Source organism: Pongo pygmaeus, chromosome 11, assembly GCF_028885625.2.
Source record: "Pongo pygmaeus isolate AG05252 chromosome 11, NHGRI_mPonPyg2-v2.0_pri, whole genome shotgun sequence".
NCBI classification, from domain to species: domain Eukaryota; kingdom Metazoa; phylum Chordata; class Mammalia; order Primates; family Hominidae; genus Pongo; species Pongo pygmaeus.
The window spans coordinates 102,836,944-102,850,578 of NC_072384.2; the positions used below are offsets into that span (position 1 = coordinate 102,836,944).

General features: G+C 37.6%; 1 protein-coding gene across 2 annotated transcripts in view; it reads left to right on the forward strand.

Moving 5' to 3' along the window:
• The window catches only part of BMPR2 (bone morphogenetic protein receptor type 2), a 196,854-nt gene that overhangs the window by 164,227 nt on the left and 18,992 nt on the right, over positions 1 to 13,635 (forward strand). For both annotated transcript variants that reach the window (XM_054479150.2, XM_063648353.1), the window contains exon 10: positions 6,388 to 6,524. In XM_054479150.2, coding sequence (XP_054335125.1) covers positions 6,388 to 6,524 — 137 coding nt within the window. The remainder of the gene's footprint in view (positions 1 to 6,387; positions 6,525 to 13,635) is intronic.

Here is a 13,635-nt window from a genome sequence, read left to right on the forward strand (position 1 = left end):
ACATTAGTTTATATATATCAAGTGTGTGTGTATATATATGTATACACACACATGTATGTATCAAGTGTGTATGTGTCTATATATATATAATTTTATATATATATATCAAGTGTCTCTGTGTGTATATATGTATGTATACACACACACTTGATATATATATATAAAATTATATATATATATAAATATATATATATATATATATATATATATAATTTTTTTAAGAGACAGAGCCTCACTCTGTCACCTAGGCTGGAGTGCAGTGGTGTGATCACAGCTCACTGCAGCCTTGATCTCCCCAGGCTCAGGTGATTCTCCCACCTCAGCCTCTGAGTAGCTGGGGCTACAGGCATGCACCACCAAGCCTGGTTCATTTTTGTATTTTTTTGTAGAGACAAGGTTTCACCATGTTGCTCAGGCTGGTCTCAAACTCCTGGGCTCAAGTGATCCACCCACTTCAGCCTCCAAAAGTGCCTGGATTACAGGAGTGAGCCACCGCACCAGGCCAAACATTAGTTTGTAATTCAAAAATATAATGAAATAAATCAGTGATTATTAGATTAAGTACAGGTCAATCAGTTATCTAGAAGTATATTTTCTAGTTAATTAAAAGTACAGAGATTCAACTGAGGCATTTTTCTGAAAATAGCAGTAATTGCAGTAGTATCAACAAGTACTTTTTTTGGCCGGGTGCGGTGGCTCACGCCTGTAATCCCAGCACCTTAGGAGGCCGAGGCAGGTGGATCACCTGAGGTCGGGAGTTCGAGACCAGCCTGACCAACATGGTGAAACCCTGTCTCTACTAAAAATACAAAATTAACTGGGTGTGGTGGCACATGCCTGTAATCCCAGCTACTTGGGAGGCTGAGGCAGGAGAATCGCTTGAACCCGGGAGGCAGAGGTTGCAATGCTGACACTGCACCATTGCACTCCAGCCTGGGCAACAAGAGTGAAACTCGGTCTCAAAAAAAAAAAAAAAAAAAAACCAAGTACTTTTTTTGTTTTGTTTTTAAGAGGCAGGGTCTCACTCTTGCCCAGGCCGGAGTGCAGTAGTGCAATCATAGCTCACTGCAGCCCTAAACTCTTGGGCTCAAGCAGTCCTCCCGCTCAGCCTCCTGAGTAGCTAGGACTACAGGTGCATGCCACCACGCCCGGCTAATATTTTATTTTTTGTCGAGACAGAGTTTTGCTGTGTTGCCCAGGCTGGCCTCTAACTCCTGGGCTCAAGTGATCCTCCTGCCTCGGCCTCCCAAAATGCTGCGATTTGCAGGCATGAGCCACCACACCCAAACCCACAAGTATTGTATTATCAGAACTTTGACCACAGTTTGGTAATTTCTTTGTTAATAGTCTCATGTAGGATTTTTGTTTTAGAAGCATGTCTGACTGAAATGATTTTTTCATCAGATTAGTACACTGCTACAAGCAATATATTTTGAAAAACTACTGTGTTCAAAGAATGACTATTGCTTTCGATCTGATAAATAATAAAGAATGATATAAAATGTTTGAACAGGGAAAGGCAATTAAATCTTGTTTTCATAAGATTATTTTAGCAAATATGTAGAATTAATTAAAATAGAAATAGAACTAGAAGGGACTTAAAAAGGAAAAAGAAATGGAGAGTTACTGTTTAATGGGTACAGAGTTTCAGTTTGGGAAGATAGAAACGGTTCTAGAAATGGATAGTAGTAATGGTTGTACAATAGTGTGAATGTACTTAACACCACAGAATGGTACACTTAAAAATGGTTAAAATAGTCAGTTTTATGTTATGTATGTTCTACCACGATAAAAAAAAAAAAGGAATAAGAAGAGAGTTGCTTTAAAATACCCTGTAATCCTGGATATGGAAATGGAGAGAGGCAAATCTGGGAGAAAATGCAGAGAAGAAATCTGTACTTGTGGTTATCTATTAAAAGAATGAGATTCAGGCCAGGCTTGGCTCACGCCTGCAAACCCAGCACTTTAGGAGGCTGAGAGGGGGCAGATCTCCAGGTCAGCAGTTCGAGACCAGCCTGGCCAGCATGGTGAAACCCCGCTCTACTACAAATACAAAAATTAGACAGGTGCAGTGGCGCACGCCTGTAATCCCAGCTACTCAGGAGGCTGAGGCAGGAGAACCACCTGAACCTGGGAGGCAGAGGTTGCAGTGAGCCGAGATTGCGCCACTGCACTCCAGCCTGGGTGACAGAACGAGACTCCATGTCAAAAAATAAAAAGAATGGGGTTCAAAGGAATTGAGAAATATTCAGAGGTTGGGCACGGTGGCTCAGGCCTGTAATCCTAGCACTTTGGGAGGCTGAGGTGGGTGGATCATTTGAGGTCAGGAGTTCAAAATCAGCCTGGCCAACATGGTGAAAGCCTATCTCTATTAAAAATATTTAAAAATTAGCTGGTCGTGGTGGCAGGCACCTGTAATTCCAGCTACTTGGGAGGCTGAGGCAGGAGAACTGCTTGAACTAGGGAGGCGGAGGTTGCAGTGAGCTGAGATTGCCGCCATTGCACTCCATCCTGGGCAACAGAGCGAGACTCCATCTCTTAAAAAAAAAAAGAAGGAACTATTCAGAGGTCTAAAAACACAGTGAGGGTGGGCCAGGCACAGTGGCTCATGCCTGTAATCCCAGCACTTTGGGAGGCCAAGGCTAGTGAATCACCTGAGGTCAGGAGTTCAAGACCAGCCTGACCAACATGGTGAAACCCCAACTGTACTAAAAATAAAAAAAAATTAGCCGGGCTTGGTTGTGGGCGCCTGTAATCCCAGCTACTCGGGAGGCTGAGGCAAGAGAATTGCTTGAACCCGGGACGCAGAGGTTGCAGTGAGCAGAGATCACGCAATCACACTCCAGCCTGGGTGACAAAGCGAGACTCTGTCTCAAAAAAAAAAAAAAAAAAGTGAGGGTGAGGGTGGCAACCAGAAAGATGAGTTAATCCTGGAGAGTGTTCGATGGGGTATTGACAGACAACTAAATAAATTTTTAAAGACAATTAAAAATAATAAATAAGATGGAAATTTAAGATTAAAATGGTTATTTGGGAGTTGTCTACATAGAGATGGTAACTGAGAAGTTATGATTCGATGCACTCCTTTAACTGGAACATAGAAAGAAAAATAGGTGAATAATGACTGAATATTGGGGTACTACCCCCATGAAGTAGATTAATTAAGAAGACAAATGATCAGAAAAATAGTGAGAAAACTGAAAAATCCTAATGCCTTGTAAGTCAGTATTAGAAAACTTTAAGAACTAAGATTTCAGCCTGAGGAAGCTGATTAAAAAATAAAAATAAAAAACCACACCAAGATTGATGGCAATAGATGTAATTGAAAGATCAAGAGGAAACAGAACTGAAGAATGATTTTTGAATTTGAATAGGAGGAGGTCATTGGTATTCTTAGAAGAGTTTCTGTGGAATACAGAACACAGAAATCATGTTACAGAGTGTATATAGGAGGGGAAAGTATTTAAAAAGCACAGTCAAGGGATACAGGGCACTCTTGAAAATTTTAACAATTAAATGAGGTGGAAGTAGAAAAGAAAAAAAGGATCATATAAATATATTAATAAACCTAGAGAATAGTGTATACTAACTGTAAAATTCTTATAAAACATTTTTTAAACTTTTATCATATACCTCAAAATGCAGTATGTGCTGTATTATTAAGTGGAAACACTATGTAATGGAGGTTACTTCTCTATAAAATGTTAGTAAAATAAATGAATTATCTGTATTACAGATAAGAGTGAAATGCTACAAAGTTTAAATAGAAGGGGGAGAAGGAAGAAAAAAGGAAGAGATAGAAAAAGGAAGAAAGAATAAGTGTAATTTGAGAAGGGAGCTAAAAAAAGCTCTCTAACTGGTAGAGACATAGTTAACAAGTGGCACATGAGGTGAGAAGCAGATAATGGTATCTGATAGTGCTAGATATTACTATAAGATATTTTGGGCAGTTCTAAAGAAAATGAGATTATAAAACTTTCCTTGAGCAATCCAGCGATAGTAAGGAAATCCAGTAAGGTTTTAAGGAAATCCAATAAGGTTATTATCTTCTATGATGATGATTTTTGTCATTAACATTCACTTTTGTATCTCTAATACCTAACACTAAGTTAGCGCTAAACAAGTTTCTATTGAACAATTAGATTTTGAACTGTGAAGATTTAGTGGAAATTTATTTGGTAATTCTTAACCATTGCATTCATAAAAGATTGTGCTTCAATTTCCTTTAGCAACTTTTAAAATTATAATTTAGACCTAATTTTTTAAAAGAGTAAAATTGTGAATTTTTAGTTATTCTACTAAACCAGCATTTGAAAAAATAAATAAATAACACTTGGAAGGTATGTGTATGTGTTGTGTGTATGTCTCAGAGACAGATCAGATACATTAGTAAAATATCTTGCAGTTCACAGGTGGTATAGGATAAGGTTTTATCACATGGGGTTTCAAGGAAGAAAGTGATATACTAACTGGCATGATTATTAAATCCTTTAATTTTATCTCTCAAGTTCAATGTTGATGTTATTGATCAACACTAAGTATCTGCTTAAATGTTTACAGTATATGAAAATCACTTGTATTTATACATAAGGCAGTATTACAACAAACTTGGGCGATGCTGCATAGATAATAGAACTAATCTTTGTAAATCTTTTTTAATATTGGTGGAGGGCAAGTATTTATGAGTTGTTTTGAGTATTCAAATAGAAACAAAACTTAAATGAAACATAAACTTATTTGTAATGTGGTTTCCATCTAGGTCATTATAACTTCGTATTATCTCCATGTAAGTGATATAAGGAAGGCTGCAGACATTGCCATTTTGCTTACAGGAAGTCTAAAACACAGAATAGTTAAATGACTTTTCCAAGGTCAAGATGAAGCGAAGATTAGAACCTAAATGCCTCATCCTCTGTCTTGACGTTCTTCCTTCTAATTTATCTTGTCATTTTAATAGGGTGGGAGGACGGGTAAAGAGACAGGAACAGTCTCTCTTTCTGTGTTCTTTGCCATGGTTTCTACTAGATCATTGAGTGTTGGTCCCAGGGGTCTTCTATGTGGTTCAATATATTATATACATAAACTTAATTTTATTATCATATTTTGTAAAAATCAAAAGCCTAACATCAGAGTTGATTGTGCTTATTGGCAATGAATAGGGTTATTAAATAGTGATAAAATAGTTAATAATATTTAAGTCCATGATCTAAATACTACCTGTTAGTTAAAAGGAATTTTTAGAGCTGGGCACAGTGGTTCACACCTGTAATCTCAGCATCTTGGGAGGCTGAGGCAGGAAAATCATTTGAGGGCAGAAGTATGAGACCAGCCTGGGCAACATGGCAAGACCTTATCTCTACAAAAATATTTTTAAAAATTAGCTGGGCATGGTGCCATACTCTTGTAGTCTTAGCTATTAGGGAGGCCACTTGAGTACAGGAGTTCAAGTTACAGTGAGCTATGATCATGCCACCGTACTCCATCCTGGGCAACAAAGTGAGAGCGTTTCTTTGAAAAAAAATTTTTTTAAAGTATATTGATTTTTCTTTCAAATGACCATTATCATAAATATTTTTGTAACATTTGATACAGTCTGGCTGGACTATAATAGAACCAATGATGTAATGAGACATAGTGACTGTTCAACCCACCCACTTACATTTGGTTCTGTAGGCATATTTGTTGTACTAGGTCCTGGAGTTTTTCCTTATCTTTACCCTCCTCCATGGGATCAGTGTTCAGGCATGTTTTCAAGTATTAAGTATGCCTTATAAACATAATAGTCTTTTTTCCCTGAATTTAGTAATACCAGAAACCATTTAAAAATACCTATCCATCATTGAAACTACCATTTGATTTATCAACAAATATTTGAGACTATTCTAAGCAAAGCATTTATTAATAATGCATTAGACTGGGTGTGGTGGCTCACGCCTGTAATCCCAGCACTTTAGGAGGCCGAGGCTGGTGGATCACCTGAGGTCAGGAGTTCAAGACCAGCCTGGCCAACATGGTGAAACCCTATCTCTACTAAAATACGAAAATTAGCTGGACGTGGTGGTGTGCACCTGTAATCCCAGCTACTCAGGAGGCTGAGGCAAGAGAATCACTTGAACCCAGGAGGCAGAGGTTGCAGTGAGCCGAGATTGTGCCACTGCACTCTAGCCTGGGCGACAGAGTAAGACTCTGTCTAAAAAAAAAAAAAGAAAAATCATTAAACCTACAGCAAGGTCTCTTTAGGATTTCCAAATGTGCCTGAAGGGGTTGAAAAAATAAAAAGATTGTGACACAATTTTTTTTGCTTACTTGGTATCAGAAATACCTGTTATTCTATCATTTATGATAATTAGAAATTTTATTCTGTCATTCTTTTCTACAAATCCACAGGGGAATCCGTACCAGAGTACCAGATGGCTTTTCAGACAGAGGTTGGAAACCATCCCACTTTTGAGGATATGCAGGTTCTTGTGTCTAGGGAAAAACAGAGACCCAAGTTCCCAGAAGCCTGGAAAGAAAATAGCCTGGTAAGAAAAACTAAGTTATTAAAGAGAGGACTTATGACTGAATATGTTTTAATGTTGTTTGAAACAAAAATAGACTGTTAATAACGTTAATAGTTTTTGGAGTTGCCTAATGCCACAAATCAAACTTGATTTTTATGATGTTACGTTTTCAAATTTTTCAATATGAAAAAAAGTCAGTTTTTAGTTCTATTTTGTTTTTTTCCAAGCTTAGAATACTATTTAGAGAGAATAACTAATGTGTCATAAGTTTGCCAGATTAGGTAACAGCTGGATTAATTAACATATTAATATTTTAAATATTATTGAAATTCTATCTTACTCTCTTGAGAATAGTACCAAAACTGTTAAGTAGTGCAGGCTTACATAACCAATGGCTAATGAAAATTTAGGCTAGACCTGAAAAAAACCAAGGTGCAGCCTATGAATTCTGCTAATTATTAAAAATATAATTTGGCTGGGTGCGGTGGCTCACACCTGTAATCCCAGCACTTTGGGAGGCCGAGGTGGGCAGATTGCCTGAGCTCAGGAGTTGCGACCAGCCTGGGCAACATGGTGAAACTCCGTCTCTACTAAAATACAAAAAATTAGCCGGGCATGGTGGCGTGCGCCTGTAGTCCCAGCTAGTTGGGAGGCTGAGGCAGGAGAATTGCTTGAACCTGGGAGGCAGAGATTGCAGTGAGCCGAGATCACACCACTGCACTCCAGCCTGGGTGACAGAGCGAGACTCTGTCTCAAAAAAAAAAAAAAAAAGCATATATATATATATATATATATATATTTATATACATATATTTATATACATATATAATATACATATATTTATATACATATATTTATATATATATTTTTATATATGTAAAATTCACAACAATGAAATATCTCAAGTCCCCTGCCATTTGAGTAAGTTGTTGTTACAACACTGAAAACATCTTACAAATTAACAAATATACACTCATATAATCTTTTAGTATAAATAGGATAATCTAATTATCCACTATCATTTCTGAAGTTTATTTTTTTACCTAAACACATTTTTTAATGTCAGTACCTCTAGATGTATCTATTTCTCTCCATTTGGTCAGTATTCTATTGATAAAATCATATAATCATTCTATTGGATGATATATGATAATTATTGTATTAAAAAGGAAAAAACTACCTCTCCCTACTATCACTCTCCGTAAGTAACTCCCTTTAGCAATCTTTTGGGTTTTTTTCTCTTCCAAATATTACCATTATAACTTCAAATACTCTATCTATTCTTAAGTTATCTCTCGTTTACTTTCTCCCAGTTTGTAATATTCTGTTATTAAATGATTTATGTTTTGTCTGTAAATTTATCTAATATTTAAATACAATAACGAGAAATTTGTAGTATTATGATTATGTAAGCATTCACTGCACAACAAAGTATTGTGCTTGGATTTATAGGAAATAAAAATTCTACATTAGTTACTAAAATCTCCCCTGCGCTTTGGGGAGAATGTTTCAAGTTATCATCCATCACTTGAGCCCAAGAGTTTGAGGCTGCAATGAGCTATGATCACACCACTGCCCTCCAGCCTGAGTAAGACCCTGTCTCTTTAAAAAAAATGTCATCAAGTCCCAGCTACCCAGGAGGCTGAGGTAGGAGAATTGCTTGAACCCCGGCGGTGGAGGTTGCAGCGAGCCAAGATCATGCCACTGCACTCCAGCCTGGGTGACAGAGTGAGACCCCATCTCAAAAAAAAACCAAAAAAAATTTATAAAGTCATCATCAAATGATTTCTTTTTGGTTTCTTGTCATCTTTCTTTGTCTTGTTTTTAGGCTATACTCAGAAGCAGCATTAAAAATCTCATGTCATTCTCTTTCTTGTAAACGATTGTTTTTTTGATGAAGTATCTCCTTAAGTAATTTGTATTAGTATGTATATGGTGGTAAACATGAATCCTTGCATGTTTAAAAATGTTTTTATCTTGCCCTCACACTCGAGTAATAATTTGGCTGGATAATAGTTTCAATATCATAATTATTTTCTTCACAACTTTGAAACTACTACTCCATCATTCTCTAGCCTACAATCTCCATGTACTCTAGGCCCTAGTCTCCAGTCTAATGAGAATTTCAGTGCCATCCTGAATCATTTCATTGCTTTTTGTTTTGTTATGTTTTTGTTTTATCCTCTTAATTTTTTTTCTCTATAAGCTTTTAAGACTTTATCACTAGAATTATGAAATTTCACCTTGATGTTTGTAGGCACGGATCTTTACACACATTTTGCTTGGCACTGGATAGGTTTTCAGTTTGAAAATTCAAAAGTTTCTTAAATTCAAAGGAATTTTCTTTTTTTCTTTTTCTTTCTTTCTTTTTTTTTTTTTTTTTTTTGAGACAGGATCTCACTCTGTCATTCTGGCTGGAGTATAGTGGTGTGATCATGGCTCACTGCAGCTTTGAACTCCTCTGCTTAAGCTATTCTCCTTCTTCATCTTCCTGAGTAGCTGAGACTTCAGGTGCATACCACTTTGCCTGGCTTTTTAAATTTTTGGTAGAGACAGGGTCTCGCCTTGTTTCCCAGGCTGGTCTCAAACTCCTGAATTCAAGCACTCCTACTACCTCAGCTTCTCAAAGTACTGAGATCATAAGCATGAGCCATCATGCCTGGCTTGGTATTATTTTTTAAATTATTTCTTACCTTTCAATTCTTCCTTCTGGAATTCCCACTAGACAAATATTGTACCACCTGACATTCTAAGAATCATTTTTTTCTTATATTTTCCATTTTTTCTCCGTTTTTCTTCCTCCTGTCCCCCTCCCCTCCCCCTCCGCTTCCCCCTCGCCTCCACTTCCCCCTCCCCCCTTCCCCCTTCCCTCCGCTTCCCTCTCTCCCCTCCTCCCCACTTCCCCTCCTTACCCCCCTTCCCCTCCCTCCTCCCACCTTCTCCCCTCCCCCCTCCTCCCCTCCCTCCTCCCACCTTCTCCCCTCCCCCCTCCTCCCCTCCCCTCCCCACACACCTGGCCTCCCTTACTACATTTTTCAGGATTTACTCAGCTTTATCTTCAAATGACTCATTTAGTTTTCACTATTACCCTTGTATCAGTTATCTATTCATTAAAGTTTTAGCTTCCACGATCATAATTATATTTCCAGAAACTCTTGTTTGCCTTTTCCATAGCAATCTGTTCTTATTTTCAGAATGTAATAAGAGTGATTCATTCTGAAGGTGTTGTTTTTATGCTTTATACAAATTAATTTTCTTGACTCTAATAAAAGGACAAAAAGTGAAAAAATAAGCAACTTAAATTATTTTACTATATATTTTCACATTTCAATTTTAGATTGTCTTGGTAGGACTAAAATAATATTTCCATTTTGGATCCTGATTTAAGTGGGGTGATGTCATGTCAGAGAAAGGCTAGAGACACATTATAGTTTCCATACAGATTTAGAATGAGCACTGTCTTCATTGGTTATCTTATTCAGTAGGTTACTTTCAAGTTTGGCTTCTGTTTCAAGTCAGATTGAAATATTTAAGTATGTGGCAATTAAAGAGCCTATTGTCAAGCACATGTGTCCAAGATTGCTTCCAAAACTACAGTCCCTGTTATGGGAACTGGGACAGATTTTTGAGAGGTCCCTGACAGCAAGTGAGAGGCTGAATACTTTACTAGAATTCATCAGATGTGCCAGCCTCATAATAGAGTATCCCTAAAAGAAAAATCTGTGAAATTTTATTCTAGTAAAATACAACCTCATCTTCTTTAAATTGTTTTATTTCACCAGCGCAAATGGGATCTATTATTTTGAAATATCTCTCGGCAACCCTATCATTATGAGATATGCATCATATGCATATTTACCTGAAAACTTTTTACTTCCAGTATAGAGTAGGTTGCCAAGTAAGGAATTCATAATACTTGATTCACTTCCAGGGAATCCATTTAAATCTAATGTGCTACAGTCAATAAACTGCTTCTCTGCAGTGACAATCCAATACTAGAGTTAGGTAGCAAGTACATAGTTTATGAGAAGAGAGAAATGCAGCTATGTCTGAAGAAGCCATTTTTGCTTTCATAGTTGCATTGAGATTAAGAAACATTCCTTTAGTAGTAAAACTCAAAATCTTTCAAATATTAATGAATATAAAAACTAGCTTTAATTTTATAAATTGCCAGGGACTCAAGCATAGTTTAGTCAATAAAGGGGGGAAGAATAGTTTCCTGATGAAAATGAAAGCATAGAAAATAGTCTAAAGGAAATACATGAAAATGTTAAACCATAGTTATCTCTGAATATTGGGTTCATAAATGACTTTTTCTTCCTATATGTTTCAGAATTTACAGTAAAAATGAACTGCTTTAACAATCACATACACAAGGTTTTGGGTTTGTTTTTGTTTTTTTTAGACAGAGTCTCGCTCTGTCACTCAGGCTGGAGTGCAGTGGCGCAATGTCAGCTCACTGTGGCCTCTGCCTCCTGGGTTCAAGCGATTCTTCTGGCTCTGCCTCCCGAGTAGCTGGGACTACAGTCACGTGCCACCATGCCTGACTAATTTTTGTATTTTTAGTAGAGTTGGGGTTTCGCCATATTGGTCAGGCTGGTCTCCAACTCCTGACCTCGTGATCCACCTGCCTCAGCCTACCGGAGTGCTGGAATTACAGACATGAGCCACCGTGCCCGGCCAGTTTTTTGTTTTGTTTTGTTTTGTTTTGTTTTTGTAGAGACAGGGTAGTTGCCAAGACTAGTCTTAAACTCCTGGCCTCAAGCAATCCTCCCACCTCGGCCTCCCAGAGTGCCAGAGTCAGCATGCCTGGCCCCCCACACACAGTTTAAGGCTTTTGTTTTATGTTAAAATATTTTAAATTGGTAAAATAAAAAATTATAGGCCACGTTTATTTTAAAGTAGCTTTTTTCCTCCTACATAAAATTTTCAGGTATAATTTGTTTAACTGTACTACCATTCTTCATGTTTTCCATTCTTCTCCAGTTTTTTGTCACCCATACTATAGTGCAGGGGGACAATAATAGCTCACTGTAGCCTCGAACTCCTAAAGTGCTGGGATTATAGGTATGAGCTCAGCCTCTTTTCCAAATGTTTATACTCCATTTCTTAGTCTGTCTTGAATTCTTTTCTCTCCCCTGTTAAAATCACTTGCCTGGCTTTTCTTTATTCCTTAGTGTTAGTTTTGTATAACCTCTTGTAATCAATGGTTTTATCCTAATATATTTTCACATAAAAGGTGGCAACTTAGCCAGGCACGGTGGCTCACGCCTGTAATCCCAGCACTTTGGGAGGCTGGGGCATGTGGATTACTTGAGGTCAGGAGTTCGAGACCAGCCTGGCCAACATGGTGAAACCCCATCTCTACTAAAAATACAAAAATGAGCTGGGTGTGGTTGTGCATGCCTGTAATCCCAGCTACTTGGGAGGCTGAGGCAGGAGAATCACTTGAACCTGGGAGGCAGAGGTTGCAGTGAGCAGAGATCATGCCACTGCACTCCAGCCTGGGCAACAGAGCAAGATCCATCACACAAAAAAACAAAAAAAACAAAAAAAGGCCAGGCACGGCAGCTCATGCCTATAATCCCAGCACTTTGGGAGGCCAAGGCGGGTGGATTGCTTGAGATCAGGAGTTTTAGACCAGCCTGGCCAACATGGTGAAACCCCGTCTCTACTAAAAATACAAAAAATTAGCTGGACGTGGTGGCAGGTGCCTGTAATCTCAGCTACTCAGGAGGCTGAGGCAGGAGAATCACTTGAACCTGGGAGGTGGAGATTGCAGGGAGCCGAGATTGCACCACTGCACTCCAGCCTGAGCAACAGAGTAAGACTCCATCTTAAAAAAAAAAATGCGGCAACTCTTCCTCAGTTTATGTTTGCCCTCTGGTCTTTTCTTTTTAAGAAATATATAGTACATTTCAGAAGAAACTACCAGTTCTTTTCACATATTTTTAGTTTTTCCATTTTCTCTTTTGGACAAAATCTATAGACTTCTTCTGTGATCTAGAATTCAACATTTTACGCACTTTTTTGTCTGACACAACCCACATTAAGAAATACAACTTCAGCCAGGTGCAATAGTGCACACTTGTAGTCTAAGCTACATAGAAGGCTGAGGGAGGAGGATCGCTTGAGCCTAGGAATGTGAAGCTGTAGTACACTATGATCCCACCTGTGAATAACCACTGCACTCCAGCCTGGGCAACATAGTGAGACCCCATCTCAAAAAAAAAGCAAAGTTTACATAATTACGTACAGTATAATACTTAACCTTACCACCTACTCTATGTCCTAGTGTTTTCTGTTCTAGTCTAGAGCATTTCAGTTTTGGTTAGAGTTGTTTGTTTTAAACCACTGAGCTGATTTTATGACCCACCCACGAGATCCAACTTGCATTTTCCTTCCTTTGGGTAGGAAAGATTGAAAAACTTCCTTGTTTATCTTTTCTATTCTTTTTTTTCCCCCTACTTGTCTTTCCTCATCAGTGTTAATAATGCCACTCCCTTTAACGTATTTACACAAGCATTAAGGTATCATTATTTACCTATTCCTAGAGTTAGAGTCCCCTTTCAAAGGACGCGTCAGATTTTGCCTGAATATTTATGTTTTCAATTCTGATTTATTATCAATTTTTGTACATTTAAAGAGCTATAATTCATAAACTGCATGTATTAAAGTGTACGTTTAGGTATGTTTTGATATATGTATACACCCATAAAACCATCATCACAGTCATGATTGTGAACATGTCAATTACTCCCAGAAGATTTCTTGTGCCCTTTTGTAATCTCTCCTCAACTTTCTCTATCCCCCATGAGTCCCCAGGCAACCACTGATCTGCTTTCTGTCACTAGAGATTAGTTTACATTTTCTAGAATTTTATATAAATGGAATCATATAAATGTACTGTTTTTCTGGCTTCTTTCAGTATAATTATTTTCAATTATTATAATTAACTATTAATTATAATTATTCATGTTCATTATTAGTTATAATATTATTATTAGTTATAATTATTATTCATGTTCTTATGTGTAGCCATAGTTTATTAATTGCTAAGTAGTATTTCATTGTATGCATATGATACAGTTTGTTTGTCCATCCACTCGTGATGGATATTTGGCTTATTTCC